This window comes from Haliotis rubra, unplaced genomic scaffold (genome assembly GCF_003918875.1).
Source record: "Haliotis rubra isolate DU_JTF1 unplaced genomic scaffold, ASM391887v1 Scf29, whole genome shotgun sequence".
Lineage (NCBI taxonomy): Eukaryota > Metazoa > Mollusca > Gastropoda > Lepetellida > Haliotidae > Haliotis > Haliotis rubra.
The window spans coordinates 1066946-1094364 of record NW_025766957.1 but is presented as its reverse complement, the minus strand read 5'-3'; the positions used below and the strand labels follow the sequence as shown (position 1 = coordinate 1094364).

The window sequence follows — 27419 nt, the reverse complement described above, 5'->3', positions numbered from 1 at the left end:
TAGTATAATGTTAGAGACGATGCTTGGTGAAACAGATAAAAATGATCTAGTTAAATGTGAAGTGCACTCCATCGCACTTTGACAATACTATTAAATGCGTGATATATTTGATGTAATAGTTAATATGGCATGTTGAATACTTTGTACATGAATGTGTGGAAGTAACACTGACTGATCCCGTTGTGATAATAATATTACATTATGTTGGTTGTGTAAACAGGGATGTTGAGTGTGTTCGGTGTTTCATGGTAATGTGGAATGTGTGATAGTTGTATTGAGTGTATGTTGGTGAGGAAGTCGCTTCTGTGCTAATGTTTAGGATGAGTTAATACAGAGTCTGTGCGTGCTAAAAAAACGACGGGCATTTGAATGATAGTTTATTACAATATTTTATTTCAGATCAAAGCAACAACTGACATCCACAAAACAATGGATAGCACGGGTCATAATTTACATTCATATATACAAAACAATGGATATCACAGATCCTAAGATGAATATAGCACTATGCATGAAGGACTTTAGTCTACGGACAGACATTCATAGTTGATATCACTTTCAAAACTACTTAAACGCGTTAGCATCACTCAGGTGACAGAACTGGTCCCATTTTACATCTGAAATATCCCAGACAGGAACTCTTCACACTGTTTGGCAGCAACTACAGCTTTGACAGATCTGGGATTCCTGGTCCTGTGTCTTTTGTTGGAAAACCACTTTCGTACTTGAGAAAGGGTAATTGCCCCCTTGTTGGCCATGTCTTCAGCTTCTGTTTGAGTGGGGTAGGGGTTGTTGAGATGTTCATGGTACCACTTCTCCATCAAGACGATTGATTCAGGACTGAGGTTTCTGCTGGCAGGACGGGCCAGTATCTTGCCTTGGTTCTCGAGGGTGGTCACACTTTTCTCGATGCTTGTGAACACCAGGTGCAGTTGATCATTGTATCTTGTGGTCAGCCAATTGTGATAGTCCGTTGGGAAGAATCCATCTTGTAGACACTGTTGATGTTCCTTCTGAATAGATGAGGAATGGAAGGCAAGGAAGCTGGATAGTTCCTTTACCTCTGTTGGGAACCTTGACTTGAGTGACTGGAGTCTCTTCTCAAGAGCTGACTGGCGGTCGTTGTTGGTACTCTTTGTTGCCAGATCTGCCCCAAGGGTTTTCGCTACGATGTCATCAACAGCTTTACCAATATCGGGCCTGGAACAAGACGGCAATTTGAAGTCAATCGGGCGTGTCTCTGTGACTGGGCTGATGTCCACAGACTTTGAATGCCCCTGCGTTGGTGTAGTTAGAGCACTGGTGGTTGGAATCGATTCTGGTTTGATGGACAGACTTGAGCTTGATGGACTTGAAATCGTCCCCGGTAGGAAGGATGGACTCCCTGGTACAGTCGAACACCCCAACGGGTGGGATGAAAGGTAGGATGGACTTGGTGGCAGGAATGATGGACTCGGTAGTAGCGGATAGCTGGGAGCTGTGCAGGTACCTGGTCCGAAGCTAGGAGTGTAGTACGTGGCAGAATAGGAAGGGAAGAAGCTGTAGGGACTGGAGATGCATGTTGGGTGGAGGTAGGACGGGGATGACATCGGGTGGAGGCTGGAGAGAGTTGGCACATGATGGTTTGTGTCAGGCACTGGTATTGTCAGGGATGGCACTGCACGTCTCTTGGGGAGAGGAGTTGATGTGTGCTGAGGAGCTCCTACAATAAAGAAAATAACGTATTCTGTAAATGAACGTTCAAGGTAATCAATGGTACGAATACGGTTATTGATTTACCAAAGGCACTGTGAATTTGAAGCATTTACACAGTTACAAATGGGTGCTAGATTACTATCTGGAAGGACTTACCGATACCGGAACTGACGTCAAAGGCATCATCAACAGGAGTTACAAAGTCAGCCATCCTGTATTTGAGCACAGTTCACTTGCTAATAGGTTTTAGTGTAACTATGTATCATCAGACTCAAAGCGTGAGATGTGCTCACCTTCTATCTGGAGATATATATACTCTTCTCACTCTCTGGCTTCACCAGCTTCAATCTTATTGGATGGAAGTAGTTTTTGATCAATACCTTCTATTTAAAAGTTCAACATTCTTCGATGTTGGCTTTCACAAGCTAATTAAGCACGTTTTCTGTACAACACAACCTCAATCTGCATGATGGCATTAGGTTTGGCCTTTTGATTGGTCCGTGCTTTGGCAACATTCAGTGATGACACAAGATGATCAAGTTTTGATAGTGTGGCCTTGTACGATCACAAGTGATTGATAGGTTGTTTCAGGTTTCTCGGTGATCTCTGGCTTCTTTAATACGGACCTCGCTTTGTGTTTGATTGGTTACGGTCTCTTTCATCTCTGGCCTCACTGGCTAGTGTTTGATAGCGTTAATCAACCATAATCGATTGACTGGCTTTTCCGATTGATTTATTTGTCTTTGATTTTCTCTGCTGGAAACTGATCTGTTGAATGGGTTTTCTCCATTGTCTTTTCCAAATTTTAGAATGATCGATTTGATTTGCTTCTGCCGCAATACAAGCTGATACATTTACCAGTTAGTTTCCCATTTCTTTCAGATTTGAAAGGTTCTTACATACATGTAGTTACTTTGTCATATAGAATTAAGCTACTTATGGACTTGAGTAGTAGCAAAACATATGATGTGATATACCTACCTAAATGGTATCAGCAGCTTCAGGTGAAGATTATGCATTTTAACCTATGGTTCATTAAAACAACACCGTTAATCCGCCTTCACTTGAGAGGCTCAATTATAAAAACATCCCGGTCATTCTTGAATGTTATCAAAGCGTCCACCTATCAAGAGGTGTGGAGAAGAACAGTCTATTGGTACTGTTTGTAGAACACTTGAAAGCACTAGCCAGTGAAACCACAGATCAAAGAATGAAAATAAAAGCCAGTGATTAAGGAGAATCTCCAGCCAATAAATCAAACGTGATCATACCAAACACCTGAGTAGCATATAAAGCTCTACTGATTGAACTGAGCACATCTCACTCGTTGAGTCTCCTGCTACCCAGAACCATTAACAAGGGGTCTGTTTTACATCCATCTGCGATTCTGCAAGTACAAATGGCCTGCTATACTCATCCATGCCGTGAGGCTGCTACTGCTACCTCCCAATCTTCACCAGGAAACATCTTGCTGGGCCCGGGAAATCTTCTGTCGTTAGGTAAGCTGGGTAGAAACGAAGTACATTTGCAGGTTAATTAAGTAACAAACGTTGTGGTAATTCTAAATTCTTTCATTAACAATATCCTACAACGCTCTGAATGTTCTAACACCGCCTTTCTTGTTTCAGGAACTCCCCGGCACACCTCCACTCCATTGGTCCAGAGATACCCAGCACTCTCAAGCCAACAAGACCCGCACCATGGCTCTGCCTATATTGACTCATCTCCCCGAACGTTGCTAAAATGTGCCAAGTCTCTTCCAAAGGGATGTTTGTTATTTGCAGTTTGTGATGTCAGTCTTTGACAGTTTGTTGTCCCATACATGAGTGCATCGGATTGTGCCATCCCTGTTATTATTTGTTGTTTATTTAACATGTTTTGAAATTGTACCATTTGTGCTTTTGCGTCGTTAAATAAACTGATGGAATCTAGCATTGATTTGTCCAGTTTGCATGACCTAACATTCAAACGAAACAGGAGTCACGAGATTGAAATCCTTTCCAAAGTTCATATCAAATTAAAGGAAATGGCAGATTTTCAATTAGGTAAATGGATTGAGTAATTTACACTCCTACATATCTAGCTTGCCATGTGGAATTTTGTTGTATTCAGCAGTCGACGTGATATAAACATGCCTACCAATCTATTTTCGTATTTTGGAGAGAATATATTTGTTGAAATTAAATGGTCCTGATGCTTTGAAGAGAGATATCTACCTATATTCTTCATTCCAAATTTGAAACAAAAAATTAACCAGCAATTACTTGGTAAAATAACTAAGTGTGAAACCAAAAGGACAACAACCAAGAAATGTGATGTAATTAATATTCTAAAATTAACTGTTTTTACAAATCAATACAAATCTCCAGAAACATATCAATGTGGCATCACAAAATCAAAAGTAACATCATAATACAAAAGCAGTGATTATGGATTTATAGACAGTGACGGTAATATTCCCCTCTCAGCAACTGTTACAATAATCCAACTAGGCCTCGGCAGGGTATAATGATCATCACATACAATGCTGATCTTCTTGTGTTTGTTTGGTTTCGTTGTTGTTAAATTTCCAGCTATATGTAAATAATGGAGTGTGAACCAGAAAACCCAGTGATCGACATCATGAGCATCGATCTACGCTATTGGGAGAGGATGACATGTGCCAACCAAGTCAGCGAGCCTGACCACCCGATCCCGTTAGTCGCCTCTAACGACAAGAACGATTGGATATACACCAGTTCTAAGCCCGATCTTCACGGGTGTGGTCTTCTTGTGGCTTGAGATGTTATTTTAGGGTGGATGTGGTTGTGAAATAGTTTAAGGGTAGGATGCGAATTACCGACGGCGTGCACAGATATTTACAAGTAGGTGACAACTGGTACGGAACTGGGACTGTTGTGTTCAGCGTTCTGTAACGAGAAAAGGGGCTGGTTAAGTTTGCCAAAATATGTGTTGCTAATGCAGCCTTCAGGCCAGACTGTGCATACATTTTTAGTGTTACGTGGCATTGTTGTCATGAACGTTTAATTTGTGTGAGCACACTATAGTATAATGTTAGAGACGATGCTTGGTGAAAAAGATAAAAATGATCTAGTTAAATGTGAAGTGCACTCCATCGCACTTTGACAATACTATTAAATGCGTGATATATTTGATGTAATAGTTAATATGGCATGTTGAATACTTTGTACATGAATGTGTGGAAGTAACACTGACTGATCCCGTTGTGATAATAATATTACATTATGTTGGTTGTGTAAACAGGGATGTTGAGTGTGTTCGGTGTTTCATGGTAATGTGGAATGTGTGATAGTTGTATTGAGTGTATGTTGGTGAGGAAGTCGCTTCTGTGCTAATGTTTAGGATGAGTTAATACAGAGTCTGTGCGTGCTAAAAAAGACGGGCATTTGAATGATAGTTTATTACAATATTTTATTTCAGATCAAAGCAACAATTCACATCCACAAAACCATGGATAGCACGGGTCATAATTTACATTCATATATACAAAACAATGGATATCACAGATCCTAAGATGAATATAGCACTATGCATGAAGGAATTTTGTCTTCGGACAGACATTCATAGTTGATATCACTTTCACAACTACTTAAACGCGTTAGCATCACTCAGGTGACAGAACTGTTCCCATTTTACATCTGAAATATCCCAGACAGGAACTCTTCACACTGTTTGGCAGCAACTACAGCTTTGACAGATCTGGGTTTCCTGGTCCTGTGTCTTTTGTTGGAAAACCACTTTCGTACTTGAGAAAGGGTAATTGCCCCCCTTGTTGGCCATGTCTTCAGCTTCTGTTTGAGTGGGGTAGGGGTTGTTGAGATGTTCATGGTACCACTTCTCCATCAAGACGACTGATTCAGGACTGAGGTTTCTGCTGGCAGGACGGGCCAGTATCTTGCCTTGGTTCTCGAGGGTGGTCACACTTTTCTCGATGCTTGTGAACACCAGGTGCAGTTGATCATTGTATCTTGTGGTCAACCAATTGTGATAGTCCGTTGGGAAGAATCCATCTTGTAGACACTGTTGATGTTCCTTCTGAATAGATGAGGAATGGAAGGCAAGGAAGCTGGATAGTTCCTTTACCTCTGTTGGGAACCTTGACTTGAGTGACTGGAGTCTCTTCTCAAGAGCTGACTGGCGGTCGTTGTTGGTACTCTTTGTTGCCAGATCTGCCCCAAGGGTTTTCGCTACGATGTCATCAACAGCTTTACCAATATCGGGCCTGGAACAAGACGGCAATTCGAAGTCAATCGGGCGTGTCTCTGTGACTGGGCTGATGTCCACAGACTTTGAATGCCCCTGCGTTGGTGTAGTCAGAGCACTGGTGGTTGGAATCGATACTGGTTTGATGGGCAGACTTGAGCTTGGAATCGTACCCGGTAGGAAGGATGGACTCCCTGGTACAGTCGAATACCCCAACGGGTGGGATGAAAGGTAGGATGGACTTGGTGGCAGGAATGATGGACTCGGTAGTAGCGGATAGCTGGGAGCTGTGCAGGTACCTGGTCCGAAGCTGGGAGAGTAGTACATGGCAGAATAGGAAGGGAAGAAGCTGTAGGGACTGGAGATGCATGTTGGGTGGAGGTAGGACGGGGATGACATCGGGTGGAGGCTGGAGAGAGTTGGCACATGATGGTTTGTGTCAGGCACTGGTATTGTCAGGGATGGCACTGCACGTCTCTTGGGGAGAGGAGTTGATGTGTGCTGAGGAGCTCCTACAATAAAGAAAATAACGTATTCTGTAAATGAATATTCAAGGTAATCAATGGTACGATATGGATTTGCCAAGGGCACTGGGAATTTGAAGCATTTGCGATGGAGAGATCACACTTACAAATGGATGCTAGATTACTATCTGGAAGGACTTACCGATACCGGAACTGACGTCAAAGGCACCATCAACAGGAGTTACAAAGTCAGCCATCCTGTATTTGAGCACAGTTCACTTGCTAATAGGTTCTCGTGTAACTATGTATCAACAGACTCAAAGCGTGAGATGTGCTCACCTTCTATCTGGAGATATATATACTCTCCTCACTCTCTGGCTTCACCAGCTTCAATCTTATTGGATGGAAGTAGTCTTTGATCAATGACTTCGATTTAAAAGCTAACATTCTTTGATCTTGGCTTTCACAAGCTAATTGAGCACGTTTTCTGTACAACACAACCTCAATCTGCATGATGGCATTAGGTTTGGCCTTTTGACTGGTCCGTGCTTTGGCAACATTCAGTGATGACACAAGATGATCAAGTTTTGATAGTGTGGCCTTGTACGATCACAAGTGATTGATAGGTTGTTTCAGGTTTCTCGGTGATCTCTGGCTTCTTTAATACGGACCTCGCTTTGTGTTTGATTGGTTACGGTCTCTTTCATCTCTGGCCTCACTGGCTAGTGTTTGATAGCGTTAATCAACCATAATCGATTGACTGGCTTTTCCGATTGATTTATTTGTCTTTGATTTTCTCTGCTGGAAACTGATCTGTTGAATGGGTTTTCTCCATTGTCTTTTCCAAATTTTAGAATGATCGATTTGATTTGCTTCTGCCGCAATACAAGCTGATAAGTTTACCAGTTAGTTTCCCATTTCTTTCAGATTTGAAAGGTTCTTACATAGTTTACTTTGTCATATAGAATTAGGTTACTAATGGACTTGAATAGCAGCAAAACATATAATATAATATACCTACCTAAATGGTATCAGCAGCTTCAGGTGAAGATTATGCATTTTAACCTATGGTTCATTAAAACAACACCGTTAATCCGCCTTCACTCGAAGGCTCAAATCTGAATTCAAATCTGCTGACTGGCTTCATAGTGTGGAGAAGAATAGTCAATTGGTACTGTTTGTAGAACACTTGAAAGCACTAGCCAGTGAAACCACAGATCAAAGAATGAAAATAGAAGCCAGTGATTAAGGAGAATCTCCAGCCAATAAATCAAAGGTGATGATGTCAAACACCTGAGTAGCATATAAAGCTCTACTGATTGAACTGAGCACATCTCACTCGTTGAGTCTCCTGCTACCCAGAACCATTAACAAGGGAGTCTGTTTTACATCCATCTGCGATTCAGCAAGTACAAATGGCCTGCTATACTCATCCATGCCGTGAGGCTGCTACTGCTACCTCCCAATCTTCACCAGGAAACATCTTGCTGGGCCCGGAAATCTTCTGTCGTTAGGTAAGCTGGGTAGAAACGAAGTACATTTGCAGGTTAATTAAGTAACAAACGTTGTGGTAATTCTAAATTCTTTCATTAACAATATCCTACAACGCTCTGAATGTTCTAACACCGCCTTTCTTGTTTCAGGAACTCCCCGGCACACCTCCACTCCATTGGTCCAGAGATACCCAGCACTCTCCAGCCAACAAGACCCGCACCATGGCTCTGCCTATATTGACTCATCTCCCCGAACGTTGCTAAAATGTGCCAAGTCTCTTCCAAAGGGATGTTTGTTATTTGCAGTTTGTGATGTCAGTCTTTGACAGTTTGTTGTCCCATACATACATGAGTGCATCGGATTGTGCCATCCCTGTTATTATTTGTTGTTTATTTAACATGTTTTGAAATTGTACCATTTGTGCTTTTGCGTCGTTAAATAAACTGATGGAATCCTAGCATTGATTTGTCCAGTTTGCATGACCTAGCATTCAAACGAAACAGGAGTCACGAGATTGAAATCCTTTCCAAAGTTCATATCAAATTAAAGGAAATGGAAGATTTTCAATTAGGTAAATGGATTGAGTAATTTACACTCCTACATATCTAGCTTGCCATGTGGAATTTTGTTGTATTCAGCAGTCGACGTGATATAAACATGCCTACCAATCTATTTTCGTAGTTTGGAGAATATATTTGTTGAAATTAAATGGTCCTGATGCTTTGAAGAGAGATATCTACCTATATTCTTCATTCCAAATTTGAAACAAAAATTAACCAGCAATTACTTGGTAAAATAACTAAGTGTGAAACCAAAGGACAACAACCAAGAAATGTGATGTAATTAATATTCTAAAATTAACTGTTTTACAAATCAATACAAATCTCCAGAAACATATCAATGTGGCATCACAAAATCAAAAGTAACATCATAATACAAAAGCAGTGATTATGGATTTATAGACAGTGACGGTAATATTCCCCTCTCAGCAACTGTTACAATAATCCAACTAGGCCTCGGCAGGGTATAATGATCATCACATACAATGCTGATCTTCTTGTGTTTGTTTGGTTTCGTTGTTGTTAAATTTCCAGCTATATGTAAATAATGGAGTGTGAACCAGAAAACCCAGTGATCGACATCATGAGCATCGATCTACGCTATTGGGAGAGGATGACATGTGCCAACCAAGTCAAGTCAGCGAGCCTGACCACCCGATCCCGTTAGTCGCCTCTAACGACAAGAACGATTGGATATACACCAGTTCTAAGCCCGATCTTCACGGGTGTGGTCTTCTTGTGGCTTGAAATGTTATTTTAGGGTGGATGTGGTTGTGAAATAGTTTAAGGGTAGGATGCGAGTTACCGACTGCGTGCACAGATATTTACAAGTAGGTGACAACTGGTACGGAACTGGGACTGTTGTGTTCAGCGTTCTGTAACGAGAAAAGGAGCTGGTTAAGTTTGCCAAAATATGTGTTGCTAATGCAGCCTTCAGGCCAGACTGTGCATACATTTTTAGTGTTACGTGGCATTGTTGTCATGAACGTTAAATTTGTGTGAGCACACTATAGTATAATGTTAGAGACGATGCTTGGTGCAAAAAAATTAAAATGATCTAGTTAAATGTGAAGTGCACTCCATCGCACTTTGACAATACTATTAAATGCGTGATATATTTGATGTAATAGTTAATATGGCATGTTGAATACTTTGTACATGAATGTGTGGAAGTAACACTGACTGATCCCGTTGTGATAATAATATTACATTATGTTGGTTGTGTAAACAGGGATGTTGAGTGTGTTCGGTGTTTCATGGTAATGTGGAATGTGTGATAGTTGTATTGAGTGTATGTTGGTGAGGAAGTCGCTTCTGTGCTAATGTTTAGGATGAGTTAATACAGAGTCTGTGCGTGCTAAAAAAGACGGGCATTTGAATGATAGTTTATTACAATATTTTATTTCAGATCAAATCAACAATTGACATCCACAAAACCATGGATAGCACGGGTCATAATTTACATTCATATATACAAAACAATGGATATCACAGATCCTAAGATGAATATAGCACTATGCATGAAGGAATTTTGTCTTCGGACAGACATTCATAGTTGATATCACTTTCACAACTACTTAAACGCGTTAGCATCACTCAGGTGACAGAACTGTTCCCATTTTACATCTGAAATATCCCAGACAGGAACTCTTCACACTGTTTGGCAGCAACTACAGCTTTGACAGATCTGGGTTTCCTGGTCCTGTGTCTTTTGTTGGAAAACCACTTTCGTACTTGAGAAAGGGTAATTCCCCCCTTGTTGGCCATGTCTTCAGCTTCTGTTTGAGTGGGGTAGGGGTTGTTGAGATGTTCATGGTACCACTTCTCCATCAAGACGATTGATTCAGGACTGAGGTTTCTGCTGGCAGGACGGGCCAGTATCTTGCCTTGGTTCTCGAGGGTGGTCACACTTTTCTCGATGCTTGTGAACACCAGGTGCAGTTGATCATTGTATCTTGTGGTCAACCAATTGTGATAGTCCGTTGGGAAGAATCCATCTTGTAGACACTGTTGATGTTCCTTCTGAATAGATGAGGAATGGAAGGCAAGGAAGCTGGATAGTTCCTTTACCTCTGTTGGGAACCTTGACTTGAGTGACTGGAGTCTCTTCTCAAGAGCTGACTGGCGGTCGTTGTTGGTACTCTTTGTTGCCAGATCTGCCCCAAGGGTTTTCGCTACGATGTCATCAACAGCTTTACCAATATCGGGCCTGGAACAAGACGGCAATTCGAAGTCAATCGGGCGTGTCTCTGTGACTGGGCTGATGTCCACAGACTTTGAATGCCCCTGCGTTGGTGTAGTCAGAGCACTGGTGGTTGGAATCGATACTGGTTTGATGGGCAGACTTGAGCTTGGAATCGTACCCGGTAGGAAGGATGGACTCCCTGGTACAGTCGAATACCCCAACGGGTGGGATGAAAGGTAGGATGGACTTGGTGGCAGGAATGATGGACTCGGTAGTAGCGGATAGCTGGGAGCTGTGCAGGTACCTGGTCCGAAGCTGGGAGAGTAGTACATGGCAGAATAGGAAGGGAAGAAGCTGTAGGGACTGGAGATGCATGTTGGGTGGAGGTAGGACGGGGATGACATCGGGTGGAGGCTGGAGAGAGTTGGCACATGATGGTTTGTGTCAGGCACTGGTATTGTCAGGGATGGCACTGCACGTCTCTTGGGGAGAGGAGTTGATGTGTGCTGAGGAGCTCCTACAATAAAGAAAATAACGTATTCTGTAAATGAATATTCAAGGTAATCAATGGTACGATATGGATTTGCCAAGGGCACTGGGAATTTGAAGCATTTGCGATGGAGAGATCACACTTACAAATGGATGCTAGATTACTATCTGGAAGGACTTACCGATACCGGAACTGACGTCAAAGGCACCATCAACAGGAGTTACAAAGTCAGCCATCCTGTATTTGAGCACAGTTCACTTGCTAATAGGTTCTCGTGTAACTATGTATCAACAGACTCAAAGCGTGAGATGTGCTCACCTTCATCTGGAGATATATATACTACTCTCTTCTCACTCTCTGGCTTCACCAGCTTCAATCTTATTGGATGGAAGTAGTCTTTGATCAATGACTTCGATTTAAAAGCTAACATTCTTTGATCTTGGCTTTCACAAGCTAATTGAGCACGTTTTCTGTACAACACAACCTCAATCTGCATGATGGCATTAGGTTTGGCCTTTTGATTGGTCCGTGCTTTGGCAACATTCAGTGATGACACAAGATGATCAAGTTTTGATAGTGTGGCCTTGTACGATCACAAGTGATTGATAGGTTGTTTCAGGTTTCTCGGTGATCTCTGGCTTCTTTAATACGGACCTCGCTTTGTGTTTGATTGGTTACGGTCTCTTTCATCTCTGGCCTCACTGGCTAGTGTTTGATAGCGTTAATCAACCATAATCGATTGACTGGCTTTTCCGATTGATTTATTTGTCTTTGATTTTCTCTGCTGGAAACTGATCTGTTGAATGGGTTTTCTCCATTGTCTTTTCCAAATTGTAGAATGATCGATTTGATTTGCTTCTGCCGCAATACAAGCTGATAAGTTTACCAGTTAGTTTCCCATTTCTTTCAGATTTGAAAGGTTCTTACATAGTTTACTTTGTCATATAGAATTAGGTTACTAATGGACTTGAATAGCAGCAAAACATATAATATAATATACCTACCTAAATGGTATCAGCAGCTTCAGGTGAAGATTATGCATTTTAACCTATGGTTCATTAAAACAACACCGTTAATCCGCCTTCACTCGAAGGCTCAAATCTGAATTCAAATCTGCTGACTGGCTTCATAGTGTGGAGAAGAATAGTCAATTGGTACTGTTTGTAGAACACTTGAAAGCACTAGCCAGTGAAACCACAGATCAAAGAATGAAAATAGAAGCCAGTGATTAAGGAGAATCTCCAGCCAATAAATCAAAGGTGATGATGTCAAACACCTGAGTAGCATATAAAGCTCTACTGATTGAACTGAGCACATCTCACTCGTTGAGTCTCCTGCTACCCAGAACCATTAACAAGGAGTCTGTTTTACATCCATCTGCGATTCAGCAAGTACAAATGGCCTGCTATACTCATCCATGCCGTGAGGCTGCTACTGCTACCTCCCAATCTTCACCAGGAAACATCTTGCTGGGCCCGGGAAATCTTCTGTCGTTAGGTAAGCTGGGTAGAAACGAAGTACATTTGCAGGTTAATTAAGTAACAAACGTTGTGGTAATTCTAAATTCTTTCATTAACAATATCCTACAACGCTCTGAATGTTCTAACACCGCCTTTCTTGTTTCAGGAACTCCCCGGCACACCTCCACTCCATTGGTCCAGAGATACCCAGCACTCTCCAGCCAACAAGACCCGCACCATGGCTCTGCCTATATTGACTCATCTCCCCGAACGTTGCTAAAATGTGCCAAGTCTCTTCCAAAGGGATGTTTGTTATTTGCAGTTTGTGATGTCAGTCTTTGACAGTTTGTTGTCCCATACATGAGTGCATCGGATTGTGCCATCCCTGTTATTATTTGTTGTTTATTTAACATGTTTTGAAATTGTACCATTTGTGCTTTTGCGTCGTTAAATAAACTGATGGAATCCTAGCATTGATTTGTCCAGTTTGCATGACCTAACATTCAAACGAAACAGGAGTCACGAGATTGAAATCCTTTCCAAAGTTCATATCAAATTAAAGGAAATGGAAGATTTTCAATTAGGTAAATGGATTGAGTAATTTACACTCCTACATATCTAGCTTGCCATGTGGAATTTTGTTGTATTCAGCAGTCGACGTGATATAAACATGCCTACCAATCTATTTTCGTAGTTTGGAGAGAATATATTTGTTGAAATTAAATGGTCCTGATGCTTTGAAGAAAGATATCTACCTATATTCTTCATTCCAAATTTGAAACAAAAATTAACCAGCAATTACTTGGTAAAATAACTAAGTGTGAAACCAAAAGGACAACAACCAAGAAATGTGATGTAATTAATATTCTAAAATTAACTGTTTTACAAATCAATACAAATCTCCAGAAACATATCAATGTGGCATCACAAAATCAAAAGTAACATCATAATACAAAAGCAGTGATTATGGATTTATAGACAGTGACGGTAATATTCCCCTCTCAGCAACTGTTACAATACTCCAACTAGGCCTCGGCAGGGTATAATGATCATCACATACAATGCTGATCTTCTTGTATTTGTTTGGTTTCGTTGTTGTTAAATTTCCAGCTATATGTAAATAATGGAGTGTGAACCAGAAAACCCAGTGATCGACATCATGAGCATCGATCTACGCTATTGGGAGAGGATGACATGTGCCAACCAAGTCAGCGAGCCTGACCACCCGATCCCGTTAGTCGCCTCTAACGACAAGAACGATTGGATATACACCAGTTCTAAGCCCGATCTTCACGGGTGTGGTCTTCTTGTGGCTTGAAATGTTATTTTAGGGTGGATGTGGTTGTGAAATAGTTTAAGGGTAGGATGCGAGTTACCGACTGCGTGCACAGATATTTACAAGTAGGTGACAACTGGTACGGAACTGGGACTGTTGTGTTCAGCGTTCTGTAACGAGAAAAGGAGCTGGTTAAGTTTGCCAAAATATGTGTTGCTAATGCAGCCTTCAGGCCAGACTGTGCATACATTTTTAGTGTTACGTGGCATTGTTGTCATGAACGTTAAATTTGTGTGAGCACACTATAGTATAATGTTAGAGACGATGCTTGGTGCCAAAAAATTAAAATGATCTAGTTAAATGTGAAGTGCACTCCATCGCACTTTGACAATACTATTAAATGCGTGATATATTTGATGTAATAGTTAATATGGCATGTTGAATACTTTGTACATGAATGTGTGGAAGTAACACTGACTGATCCCGTTGTGATAATAATATTACATTATGTTGGTTGTGTAAACAGGGATGTTGAGTGTGTTCGGTGTTTCATGGTAATGTGGAATGTGTGATAGTTGTATTGAGTGTATGTTGGTGAGGAAGTCGCTTCTGTGCTAATGTTTAGGATGAGTTAATACAGAGTCTGTGCGTGCTAAAAAAAGACGGGCATTTGAATGATAGTTTATTACAATATTTTATTTCAGATCAAATCAACAATTCACATCCACAAAACTATGGATAGCACGGGTCATAATTTACATTCATATATACAAAACAATGGATATCACAGATCCTAAGATGAATATAGCACTATGCATGAAGGAATTTTGTCTTCGGACAGACATTCATAGTTGATATCACTTTCACAACTACTTAAACGCGTTAGCATCACTCAGGTGACAGAACTGTTCCCATTTTACATCTGAAATATCCCAGACAGGAACTCTTCACACTGTTTGGCAGCAACTACAGCTTTGACAGATCTGGGTTTCCTGGTCCTGTGTCTTTTGTTGGAAAACCACTTTCGTACTTGAGAAAGGGTAATTCCCCCCTTGTTGGCCATGTCTTCAGCTTCTGTTTGAGTGGGGTAGGGGTTGTTGAGATGTTCGTGGTACCACTTCTCCATCACGACGATTGATTCAGGACTGAGGTTTCTGCTGGCAGGACGGGCCAGTATCTTGCCTTGGTTCTCGAGGGTGGTCACACTTTTCTCGATGCTTGTGAACACCAGGTGCAGTTGATCATTGTATCTTGTGGTCAACCAATTGTGATAGTCCGTTGGGAAGAATCCATCTTGTAGACACTGTTGATGTTCCTTCTGAATAGATGAGGAATGGAAGGCAAGGAAGCTGGATAGTTCCTTTACCTCTGTTGGGAACCTTGACTTGAGTGACTGGAGTCTCTTCTCAAGAGCTGACTGGCGGTCGTTGTTGGTACTCTTTGTTGCCAGATCTGCCCCAAGGGTTTTCGCTACGATGTCATCAACAGCTTTACCAATATCGGGCCTGGAACAAGACGGCAATTCGAAGTCAATCGGGCGTGTCTCTGTGACTGGGCTGATGTCCACAGACTTTGAATGCCCCTGCGTTGGTGTAGTCAGAGCACTGGTGGTTGGAATCGATACTGGTTTGATGGGCAGACTTGAGCTTGGAATCGTACCCGGTAGGAAGGATGGACTCCCTGGTACAGTCGAATACCCCAACGGGTGGGATGAAAGGTAGGATGGACTTGGTGGCAGGAATGATGGACTCGGTAGTAGCGGATAGCTGGGAGCTGTGCAGGTACCTGGTCCGAAGCTGGGAGAGTAGTACATGGCAGAATAGGAAGGGAAGAAGCTGTAGGGACTGGAGATGCATGTTGGGTGGAGGTAGGACGGGGATGACATCGGGTGGAGGCTGGAGAGAGTTGGCACATGATGGTTTGTGTCAGGCACTGGTATTGTCAGGGATGGCACTGCACGTCTCTTGGGGAGAGGAGTTGATGTGTGCTGAGGAGCTCCTACAATAAAGAAAATAACGTATTCTGTAAATGAATATTCAAGGTAATCAATGGTACGATATGGATTTGCCAAGGGCACTGGGAATTTGAAGCATTTGCGATGGAGAGATCACACTTACAAATGGATGCTAGATTACTATCTGGAAGGACTTACCGATACCGGAACTGACGTCAAAGGCACCATCAACAGGAGTTACAAAGTCAGCCATCCTGTATTTGAGCACAGTTCACTTGCTAATAGGTTCTCGTGTAACTATGTATCAACAGACTCAAAGCGTGAGATGTGCTCACCTTCTATCTGGAGATATATATACTCTCCTCACTCTCTGGCTTCACCAGCTTCAATCTTATTGGATGGAAGTAGTCTTTGATCAATGACTTCGATTTAAAAGCTAACATTCTTTGATCTTGGCTTTCACAAGCTAATTGAGCACGTTTTCTGTACAACACAACCTCAATCTGCATGATGGCATTAGGTTTGGCCTTTTGACTGGTCCGTGCTTTGGCAACATTCAGTGATGACACAAGATGATCAAGTTTTGATAGTGTGGCCTTGTACGATCACAAGTGATTGATAGGTTGTTTCAGGTTTCTCGGTGATCTCTGGCTTCTTTAATACGGACCTCGCTTTGTGTTTGATTGGTTACGGTCTCTTTCATCTCTGGCCTCACTGGCTAGTGTTTGATAGCGTTAATCAACCATAATCGATTGACTGGCTTTTCCGATTGATTTATTTGTCTTTGATTTTCTCTGCTGGAAACTGATCTGTTGAATGGGTTTTCTCCATTGTCTTTTCCAAATTTTAGAATGATCGATTTGATTTGCTTCTGCCGCAATACAAGCTGATAAGTTTACCAGTTAGTTTCCCATTTCTTTCAGATTTGAAAGGTTCTTACATAGTTTACTTTGTCATATAGAATTAGGTTACTAATGGACTTGAATAGCAGCAAAACATATAATATAATATACCTACCTAAATGGTATCAGCAGCTTCAGGTGAAGATTATGCATTTTAACCTATGGTTCATTAAAACAACACCGTTAATCCGCCTTCACTCGAAGGCTCAAATCTGAATTCAAATCTGCTGACTGGCTTCATAGTGTGGAGAAGAATAGTCAATTGGTACTGTTTGTAGAACACTTGAAAGCACTAGCCAGTGAAACCACAGATCAAAGAATGAAAATAGAAGCCAGTGATTAAGGAGAATCTCCAGCCAATAAATCAAAGGTGATGATGTCAAACACCTGAGTAGCATATAAAGCTCTACTGATTGAACTGAGCACATCTCACTCGTTGAGTCTCCTGCTACCCAGAACCATTAACAAGGAGTCTGTTTTACATCCATCTGCGATTCAGCAAGTACAAATGGCCTGCTATACTCATCCATGCCGTGAGGCTGCTACTGCTACCTCCCAATCTTCACCAGGAAACATCTTGCTGGGCCCGGGAAATCTTCTGTCGTTAGGTAAGCTGGGTAGAAACGAAGTACATTTGCAGGTTAATTAAGTAACAAACGTTGTGGTAATTCTAAATTCTTTCATTAACAATATCCTACAACGCTCTGAATGTTCTAACACCGCCTTTCTTGTTTCAGGAACTCCCCGGCACACCTCCACTCCATTGGTCCAGAGATACCCAGCACTCTCCAGCCAACAAGACCCGCACCATGGCTCTGCCTATATTGACTCATCTCCCCGAACGTTGCTAAAATGTGCCAAGTCTCTTCCAAAGGGATGTTTGTTATTTGCAGTTTGTGATGTCAGTCTTTGACAGTTTGTTGTCCCATACATGAGTGCATCGGATTGTGCCATCCCTGTTATTATTTGTTGTTTATTTAACATGTTTTGAAATTGTACCATTTGTGCTTTTGCGTCGTTAAATAAACTGATGGAATCCTAGCATTGATTTGTCCAGTTTGCATGACCTAACATTCAAACGAAACAGGAGTCACGAGATTGAAATCCTTTCCAAAGTTCATATCAAATTAAAGGAAATGGCAGATTTTCAATTAAGTAAATGGATTGAGTAATTTACACTCCTACATATCTAGCTTGCCATGTGGAATTTTGTTGTATTCAGCAGTCGACGTGATATAAACATGCCTACCAATCTATTTTCGTAGTTTGGAGAGAATATATTTGTAGAAATTAAATGGTCCTGATGCTTTGAAGAGAGATATCTACCTATATTCTTCATTCCAAATTTGAAACAAAAAATTAACCAGCAATTACTTGGTAAAATAACTAAGTGTGAAACCAAAAGGACAACAACCAAGAAATGTGATGTAATTAATATTCTAAAATTAACTGTTTTTACAAATCAATACAAATCTCCAGAAACATATCAATGTGGCATCACAAAATCAAAAGTAACATCATAATACAAAAGCAGTGATTATGGATTTATAGACAGTGACGGTAATATTCCCCTCTCAGCAACTGTTACAATAATCCAACTAGGCCTCGGCAGGGTATAATGATCATCACATACAATGCTGATCTTCTTGTGTTTGTTTGGTTTCGTTGTTGTTAAATTTCCAGCTATATGTAAATAATGGAGTGTGAACCAGAAAACCCAGTGATCGACATCATGAGCATCGATCTACGCTATTTGGGAGGATGACATGTGCCAACCAAGTCAGCGAGCCTGACCACCCGATCCCGTTAGTCGCCTCTAACGACAAGAACGATTGGATATACACCAGTTCTAAGCCCGATCTTCACGGGTGTGGTCTTCTTGTGGCTTGAAATGTTATTTTAGGGTGGATGTGGTTGTGAAATAGTTTAAGGGTAGGATGCGAGTTACCGACTGCGTGCACAGATATTTACAAGTAGGTGACAACTGGTACGGAACTGGGACTGTTGTGTTCAGCGTTCTGTAACGAGAAAAGGAGCTGGTTAAGTTTGCCAAAATATGTGTTGCTAATGCAGCCTTCAGGCCAGACTGTGCATACATTTTTAGTGTTACGTGGCATTGTTGTCATGAACGTTTAAATTTGTGTGAGCACACTATAGTATAATGTTAGAGACGATGCTTGGTGCAAAAAATTAAAATGATCTAGTTAAATGTGAAGTGCACTCCATCGCACTTTGACAATACTATTAAATGCGTGATATATTTGATGTAATAGTTAATATGGCATGTTGAATACTTTGTACATGAATGTGTGGAAGTAACACTGACTGATCCCGTTGTGATAATAATATTACATTATGTTGGTTGTGTAAACAGGGATGTTGAGTGTGTTCGGTGTTTCATGGTAATGTGGAATGTGTGATAGTTGTATTGAGTGTATGTTGGTGAGGAAGTCGCTTCTGTGCTAATGTTTAGGATGAGTTAATACAGAGTCTGTGCGTGCTAAAAAAGACGGGCATTTGAATGATAGTTTATTACAATATTTTATTTCAGATCAAAGCAACAATTGACATCCACAAAACCATGGATAGCACGGGTCATAATTTACATTCATATATACAAAACAATGGATATCACAGATCCTAAGATGAATATAGCACTATGCATGAAGGAATTTTGTCTTCGGACAGACATTCATAGTTGATATCACTTTCACAACTACTTAAACGCGTTAGCATCACTCAGGTGACAGAACTGTTCCCATTTTACATCTGAAATATCCCAGACAGGAACTCTTCACACTGTTTGGCAGCAACTACAGCTTTGACAGATCTGGGTTTCCTGGTCCTGTGTCTTTTGTTGGAAAACCACTTTCGTACTTGAGAAAGGGTAATTCCCCCCTTGTTGGCCATGTCTTCAGCTTCTGTTTGAGTGGGGTAGGGGTTGTTGAGATGTTCATGGTACCACTTCTCCATCAAGACGATTGATTCAGGACTGAGGTTTCTGCTGGCAGGACGGGCCAGTATCTTGCCTTGGTTCTCGAGGGTGGTCACACTTTTCTCGATGCTTGTGAACACCAGGTGCAGTTGATCATTGTATCTTGTGGTCAACCAATTGTGATAGTCCGTTGGGAAGAATCCATCTTGTAGACACTGTTGATGTTCCTTCTGAATAGATGAGGAATGGAAGGCAAGGAAGCTGGATAGTTCCTTTACCTCTGTTGGGAACCTTGACTTGAGTGACTGGAGTCTCTTCTCAAGAGCTGACTGGCGGTCGTTGTTGGTACTCTTTGTTGCCAGATCTGCCCCAAGGGTTTTCGCTACGATGTCATCAACAGCTTTACCAATATCGGGCCTGGAACAAGACGGCAATTCGAAGTCAATCGGGCGTGTCTCTGTGACTGGGCTGATGTCCACAGACTTTGAATGCCCCTGCGTTGGTGTAGTCAGAGCACTGGTGGTTGGAATCGATACTGGTTTGATGGGCAGACTTGAGCTTGGAATCGTACCCGGTAGGAAGGATGGACTCCCTGGTACAGTCGAATACCCCAACGGGTGGGATGAAAGGTAGGATGGACTTGGTGGCAGGAATGATGGACTCGGTAGTAGCGGATAGCTGGGAGCTGTGCAGGTACCTGGTCCGAAGCTGGGAGAGTAGTACATGGCAGAATAGGAAGGGAAGAAGCTGTAGGGACTGGAGATGCATGTTGGGTGGAGGTAGGACGGGGATGACATCGGGTGGAGGCTGGAGAGAGTTGGCACATGATGGTTTGTGTCAGGCACTGGTATTGTCAGGGATGGCACTGCACGTCTCTTGGGGAGAGGAGTTGATGTGTGCTGAGGAGCTCCTACAATAAAGAAAATAACGTATTCTGTAAATGAATATTCAAGGTAATCAATGGTACGATATGGATTTGCCAAGGGCACTGGGAATTTGAAGCATTTGCGATGGAGAGATCACACTTACAAATGGATGCTAGATTACTATCTGGAAGGACTTACCGATACCGGAACTGACGTCAAAGGCACCATCAACAGGAGTTACAAAGTCAGCCATCCTGTATTTGAGCACAGTTCACTTGCTAATAGGTTCTCGTGTAACTATGTATCAACAGACTCAAAGCGTGAGATGTGCTCACCTTCTATCTGGAGATATATATACTCTCCTCACTCTCTGGCTTCACCAGCTTCAATCTTATTGGATGGAAGTAGTCTTTGATCAATGACTTCTATTTAAAAGCTAACATTCTTTGATCTTGGCTTTCACAAGCTAATTGAGCACGTTTTCTGTACAACACAACCTCAATCTGCATGATGGCATTAGGTTTGGCCTTTTGACTGGTCCGTGCTTTGGCAACATTCAGTGATGACACAAGATGATCAAGTTTTGATAATGTGGCCTTGTACGATCACAAGTGATTGATAGGTTGTTTCAGGTTTCTCGGTGATCTCTGGCTTCTTTAATACGGACCTCGCTTTGTGTTTGATTGGTTACGGTCTCTTTCATCTCTGGCCTCACTGGCTAGAGTTTGATAGCGTTAATCAACCATAATCGATTGACTGGCTTTTCCGATTGATTTATTTGTCTTTGATTTTCTCTGCTGGAAACTGATCTGTTGAATGGGTTTTCTCGATTGTCTTTTCCAAATTTTAGAATGATCGATTTGATTTGCTTCTGCCGCAATACAAGCTGATAAGTTTACCAGTTAGTTTCCCATTTCTTTCAGATTTGAAAGGTTCTTACATAGTTTACTTTGTCATATAGAATTAGGTTACTAATGGACTTGAATAGCAGCAGAACATATAATATAATATACCTATCTAAATGGTATCAGCAGCTTCAGGTGAAGATTATGCATTTTAACCTATGGTTCATTAAAACAACATCGTTAATCCGCCTTCACTCGAAGGCTCAAATCTGAATTCAAATCTGCTGACTGGCTTCATAGTGTGGAGAAGAATAATCAATTGGTACTGTTTGTAGAACACTTGAAAGCACAAGCCAGTGAAACCACAGATCAAAGAATGAAAATAGAAGCCAGTGATTAAGGAGAATCTCCAGCCAATAAATCAAAGGTGATGATGTCAAACACCTGAGTAGCATATAAAGCTCTACTGATTGAACTGAGCACATCTCACTCGTTGAGTCTCCTGCTACCCAGAACCATTAACAAGGAGTCTGTTTTACATCCATCTGCGATTCAGCAAGTACAAATGGCCTGCTATACTCATCCATGCCGTGAGGCTGCTACTGCTACCTCCCAATCTTCACCAGGAAACATCTTGCTGGGCCCGGGAAATCTTCTGTCGTTAGGTAAGCTGGGTAGAAACGAAGTACATTTGCAGGTTAATTAAGTAACAAACGTTGTGGTAATTCTAAATTCTTTCATTAACAATATCCTACAACGCTCTGAATGTTCTAACACCGCCTTTCTTGTTTCAGGAACTCCCCGGCACACCTCCACTCCATTGGTCCAGAGATACCCAGCACTCTCCAACCAACAAGACCCGCACCATGGCTCTGCCTATATTGACTCATCTCCCCGAACGTTGCTAAAATGTGCCAAGTCTCTTCCAAAGGGATGTTTGTTATTTGCAGTTTGTGATGTCAGTCTTTGACAGTTTGTTGTCCCATACATGAGTGCATCGGATTGTGCCATCCCTGTTATTATTTGTTGTTTATTTAACATGTTTTGAAATTGTACCATTTGTGCTTTTGCGTCGTTAAATAAACTGATGGAATCCTAGCATTGATTTGTCCAGTTTGCATGACCTAACATTCAAACGAAACAGGAGTCACGAGATTGAAATCCTTTCCAAAGTTCATATCAAATTAAAGGAAATGGCAGATTTTCAATTAAGTAAATGGATTGAGTAATTTACACTCCTACATATCTAGCTTGCCATGTGGAATTTTGTTGTATTCAGCAGTCGACGTGATATAAACATGCCTACCAATCTATTTTCGTAGTTTGGAGAGAATATATTTGTAGAAATTAAATGGTCCTGATGCTTTGAAGAGAGATATCTACCTATATTCTTCATTCCAAATTTGAAACAAAAATTAACCAGCAATTACTTGGTAAAATAACTAAGTGTGAAACCAAAAGGACAACAACCAAGAAATGTGATGTAATTAATATTCTAAAATTAACTGTTTTTACAAATCAATACAAATCTCCAGAAACATATCAATGTGGCATCACAAAATCAAAAGTAACATCATAATACAAAAGCAGTGATTATGGATTTATAGACAGTGACTGTAATATTCCCCTCTCAGCAACTGTTACAATAATCCAACTAGGCCTCGGCAGGGGTATAATGATCATCACATACAATGCTGATCTTCTTGTGTTTGTTTGGTTTCGTTGTTGTTAAATTTCCAGCTATATGTAAATAATGGAGTGTGAACCAGAAAACCCAGTGATCGACATCATGAGCATCGATCTACGCTATTGGGAGAGGATGACATGTGCCAACCAAGTCAGCGAGCCTGACCACCCGATCCCGTTAGTCGCCTCTAACGACAAGAACGATTGGATATACACCAGTTCTAAGCCGGATCTTCACGGGTGTGGTCTTCTTGTGGCTTGAAATGTTATTTTAGGGTGGATGTGGTTGTGAAATAGTTTAAGGGTAGGATGCGAGTTACCGACTGCGTGCACAGATATTTACAAGTAGGTGACAACTGGTACGGAACTGGGACTGTTGTGTTCAGCGTTCTGTAACGAGAAAAGGAGCTGGTTAAGTTTGCCAAAATATGTGTTGCTAATGCAGCCTTCAGGCCAGACTGTGCATACATTTTTAGTGTTACGTGGCATTGTTGTCATGAACGTTTAATTTGTGTGAGCACACTATAGTATAATGTTAGAGACGATGCTTGGTGCAAAAATTAAAATGATCTAGTTAAATGTGAAGTGCACTCCATCGCACTTTGACAATACTATTAAATGCGTGATATATTTGATGTAATAGTTAATATGGCATGTTGAATACTTTGTACATGAATGTGTGGAAGTAACACTGACTGATCCCGTTGTGATAATAATATTACATTATGTTGGTTGTGTAAACAGGGATGTTGAGTGTGTTCGGTGTTTCATGGTAATGTGGAATGTGTGATAGTTGTATTGAGTGTATGTTGGTGAGGAAGTCGCTTCTGTGCTAATGTTTAGGATGAGTTAATACAGAGTCTGTGCGTGCTAAAAAGACGGGCATTTGAATGATAGTTTATTACAATATTTTATTTCAGATCAAAGCAACAATTGACATCCACAAAACCATGGATAGCACGGGTCATAATTTACATTCATATATACAAAACAATGGATATCACAGGTCCTAAGATGAATATAGCACTATGCATGAAGGAATTTTGTCTTCGGACAGACATTCATAGTTGATATCACTTTCAAAACTACTTAAACGAGTTAGCATCACTCAGGTGACAGAACTGTTCCCATTTTACATCTGAAATATCCCAGACAGGAACTCTTCACACTGTTTGGCAGCAACTACAGCTTTGACAGATCTGGGTTTCCTGGTCCTGTGTCTTTTGTTGGAAAACCACTTTCGTACTTGAGAAAGGGTAATTCCCCCCTTGTTGGCCATGTCTTCAGCTTCTGTTTGAGTGGGGTAGGGGTTGTTGAGATGTTCATGGTACCACTTCTCCATCAAGACGATTGATTCAGGACTGAGGTTTCTGCTGGCAGGACGGGCCAGTATCTTGCCTTGGTTCTCGAGGGTGGTCACACTTTTCTCGATGCTTGTGAACACCAGGTGCAGTTGATCATTGTATCTTGTGGTCAACCAATTGTGATAGTCCGTTGGGAAGAATCCATCTTGTAGACACTGTTGATGTTCCTTCTGAATAGATGAGGAATGGAAGGCAAGGAAGCTGGATAGTTCCTTTACCTCTGTTGGGAACCTTGACTTGAGTGACTGGAGTCTCTTCTCAAGAGCTGACTGGCGGTCGTTGTTGGTACTCTTTGTTGCCAGATCTGCCCCAAGGGTTTTCGCTACGATGTCATCAACAGCTTTACCAATATCGGGCCTGGAACAAGACGGCAATTCGAAGTCAATCGGGCGTGTCTCTGTGACTGGGCTGATGTCCACAGACTTTGAATGCCCCTGCGTTGGTGTAGTCAGAGCACTGGTGGTTGGAATCGATACTGGTTTGATGGGCAGACTTGAGCTTGGAATCGTACCCGGTAGGAAGGATGGACTCCCTGGTACAGTCGAATACCCCAACGGGTGGGATGAAAGGTAGGATGGACTTGGTGGCAGGAATGATGGACTCGGTAGTAGCGGATAGCTGGGAGCTGTGCAGGTACCTGGTCCGAAGCTGGGAGAGTAGTACATGGCAGAATAGGAAGGGAAGAAGCTGTAGGGACTGGAGATGCATGTTGGGTGGAGGTAGGACGGGGATGACATCGGGTGGAGGCTGGAGAGAGTTGGCACATGATGGTTTGTGTCAGGCACTGGTATTGTCAGGGATGGCACTGCACGTCTCTTGGGGAGAGGAGTTGATGTGTGCTGAGGAGCTCCTACAATAAAGAAAATAACGTATTCTGTAAATGAATATTCAAGGTAATCAATGGTACGATATGGATTTGCCAAGGGCACTGGGAATTTGAAGCATTTGCGATGGAGAGATCACACTTACAAATGGATGCTAGATTACTATCTGGAAGGACTTACCGATACCGGAACTGACGTCAAAGGCACCATCAACAGGAGTTACAAAGTCAGCCATCCTGTATTTGAGCACAGTTCACTTGCTAATAGGTTTTAGTGTAACTATGTATCAACAGACTCAAAGAGTGAGATGTGCTCACTTTCCATCTAGAGAGTTATATAGTCTTCTCACTTCTCTGGCTTCATCAGCTTCAATCTTATTGGATGGAAGTACTCTTTGATCTATTTGAAAGTCCAAAATTATTTTATCTTGGCTTTTACAAGCTAATTGAGCACGTTTTCTTTACATCACGCCAATCAGCGATGATGGGATTAGGTTCCTCCTTTTGACTGGTCCTCGCTTTAGCAACATTCAGTTTTGACAAGATGATCAAGTTTTTGATAGTGTGGCATTTTGTTGGTATATGGTCATAATAATAATAAGTCGTCTTCTATAGCGCACAGTAACCAAACACCAAGTGATTGCTCGCGGCGCTTAGTCAGAATCTGATTATTATTACCCCGCCTAACCCCTGTTAGGCGCAAGAAGGTTATAATCACATGCCTTTATCTAACCGGGTACCTATTTTCTGCTGTGTGAAGAGAGGCAATTTGAACAAATTCACTTGCCTAAGGTGAGACCTCACATGTGCTTCGTTGTGGGGCAGGACTGAAGCCCTAGAAACACTCAGGAGTCAAGCTGCCAAACTCGTGTCTGTCTGGAGCCCGACGTTGCCTAACGTCAACTGATTCGTGACCTGAGCTCTTTGCACAGGGCCACACGCGCCAGCACTCCTATAAGCACTACACAAAAACGTTGATAATCCTGGGCGATGGTTATGAAGGTGTGACTGCAATTCTTCTTTAAGCCTCCTCTGATGAAATCTCATCTTAAGCTGTTCTCCATCAGAAAAAGGGAAGAGCCTTGTCCATAGTTGTCCAGTACTGGCTGAAATTCAGGAATGTGGCCTGTTTGAGATAGTGCTGGAAAGTATGTGAAATGTTCGGGACATTAAATCACTTGCTTGATAACGGTGTTAGTACCTTCACCGAAACGTCGCAACCAATGCAATAAAGAAGTTGACTATCCATACAACTTGGTTTTCCTACATGAAAGCAGAATAATAACAGTTTTAACCTGTCATCTTTGTATGAATTCAATGTCCATTGCATTGTTGAATGAAATATGCTAGATTTTATTTGTATTTTGTAAATTTGGAGGATAATAAAATACATTAACTCCTTGTCACTTATTTTAACAAGTTGTAGGTTGTTTGTCGTACTACATGCTAAAATGTCTCTGTAATTAAACAAGAGGTTGGTATCCATAATATCGTATGCTTCAGTTTTGACTCACCAACTTTTAAAATGCCGACCAAGCAATAATTAGTACAACATGTTGTACATATATTGTACCTGAATACTTGCCTGCTCCGTTTCTTGGTAACATGACATCGGAAGCCGCGATACCTGTGTAAGTTTTCCCGCATAATGGATCGTGATGTTTGGGCTCAGTGGTCGACGGAGCTGTGTCATCTAGCGTACTGTGAGGGTACATGTCATCTACGTCGAAATCGCCACTAAGGGTCATACTCTGCATAGTTGCGAAGTCGTAAATATAAATCCAAATAGGAATTGTCCCAGTGAATAAAGTCTTCCATATGGCTGGGTATAAAGTAACAAGGATAATACACTCACAAAAAGTCTATCAAGATTTCTATCTGTAGTGTATTTTATGATGTGATTAAGCTGAAACCTTGCTACCAAAGAATAGAAGACGTTATCCATAAACAGTTTCATGTATTAAATAACACAATAAATTACGATACACCACTGTTCTTGCAGACAGACCCGTGAATATCCGAGGTAGTATAGGTCTTCAGCAACCCATGCCTGCCACAAAAGGCGACTATGCTTGTCGTAGGAGGCGACTAACGGGATCGGGTGGTCAGGCTCGCTGACTTGGTTGACACATGTCATCGGTTCCCAATTGCGCAGATCGATGCTCATGCTGTTGATCACTGGATTGTCTGGTCCAG

General features: G+C 41.6%; 5 protein-coding genes across 5 annotated transcripts; all 5 read right to left on the bottom strand.

Annotated features, from left to right (window-relative positions):
• Window positions 1-611: 611 nt before the first annotated feature.
• On the bottom strand, window positions 612-1906 carry LOC124281873. The gene is made up of 2 exons (XM_046717888.1): window positions 1852-1906; window positions 612-1702 (listed from the first exon to the last, which is right to left on the bottom strand). Exons 1-2 carry the CDS (start codon window positions 1904-1906, stop codon window positions 612-614), a joined length of 1146 nt encoding a protein of 381 aa, XP_046573844.1.
• An 8151-nt stretch (window positions 1907-10057) lies between these two features.
• On the bottom strand, window positions 10058-11348 carry LOC124281872. The gene is made up of 2 exons (XM_046717887.1): window positions 11294-11348; window positions 10058-11139 (listed from the first exon to the last, which is right to left on the bottom strand). Exons 1-2 carry the CDS (start codon window positions 11346-11348, stop codon window positions 10058-10060), a joined length of 1137 nt encoding a protein of 378 aa, XP_046573843.1.
• Window positions 11349-14764: 3416 nt separating this feature from the next.
• On the bottom strand, window positions 14765-16055 carry LOC124281871. The gene is made up of 2 exons (XM_046717885.1): window positions 16001-16055; window positions 14765-15846 (listed from the first exon to the last, which is right to left on the bottom strand). The coding sequence occupies exons 1-2, from the start codon at window positions 16053-16055 to the stop codon at window positions 14765-14767; spliced, it is 1137 nt and encodes a 378-aa protein (XP_046573841.1).
• Window positions 16056-19467: 3412 nt separating this feature from the next.
• Window positions 19468-20758, bottom strand: LOC124281870. The gene is made up of 2 exons (XM_046717884.1): window positions 20704-20758; window positions 19468-20549 (listed from the first exon to the last, which is right to left on the bottom strand). The coding sequence occupies exons 1-2, from the start codon at window positions 20756-20758 to the stop codon at window positions 19468-19470; spliced, it is 1137 nt and encodes a 378-aa protein (XP_046573840.1).
• Window positions 20759-24168: 3410 nt separating this feature from the next.
• Window positions 24169-25459, bottom strand: LOC124281869. The gene is made up of 2 exons (XM_046717883.1): window positions 25405-25459; window positions 24169-25250 (listed from the first exon to the last, which is right to left on the bottom strand). Exons 1-2 carry the CDS (start codon window positions 25457-25459, stop codon window positions 24169-24171), a joined length of 1137 nt encoding a protein of 378 aa, XP_046573839.1.
• Window positions 25460-27419: the final 1960 nt, after the last annotated feature.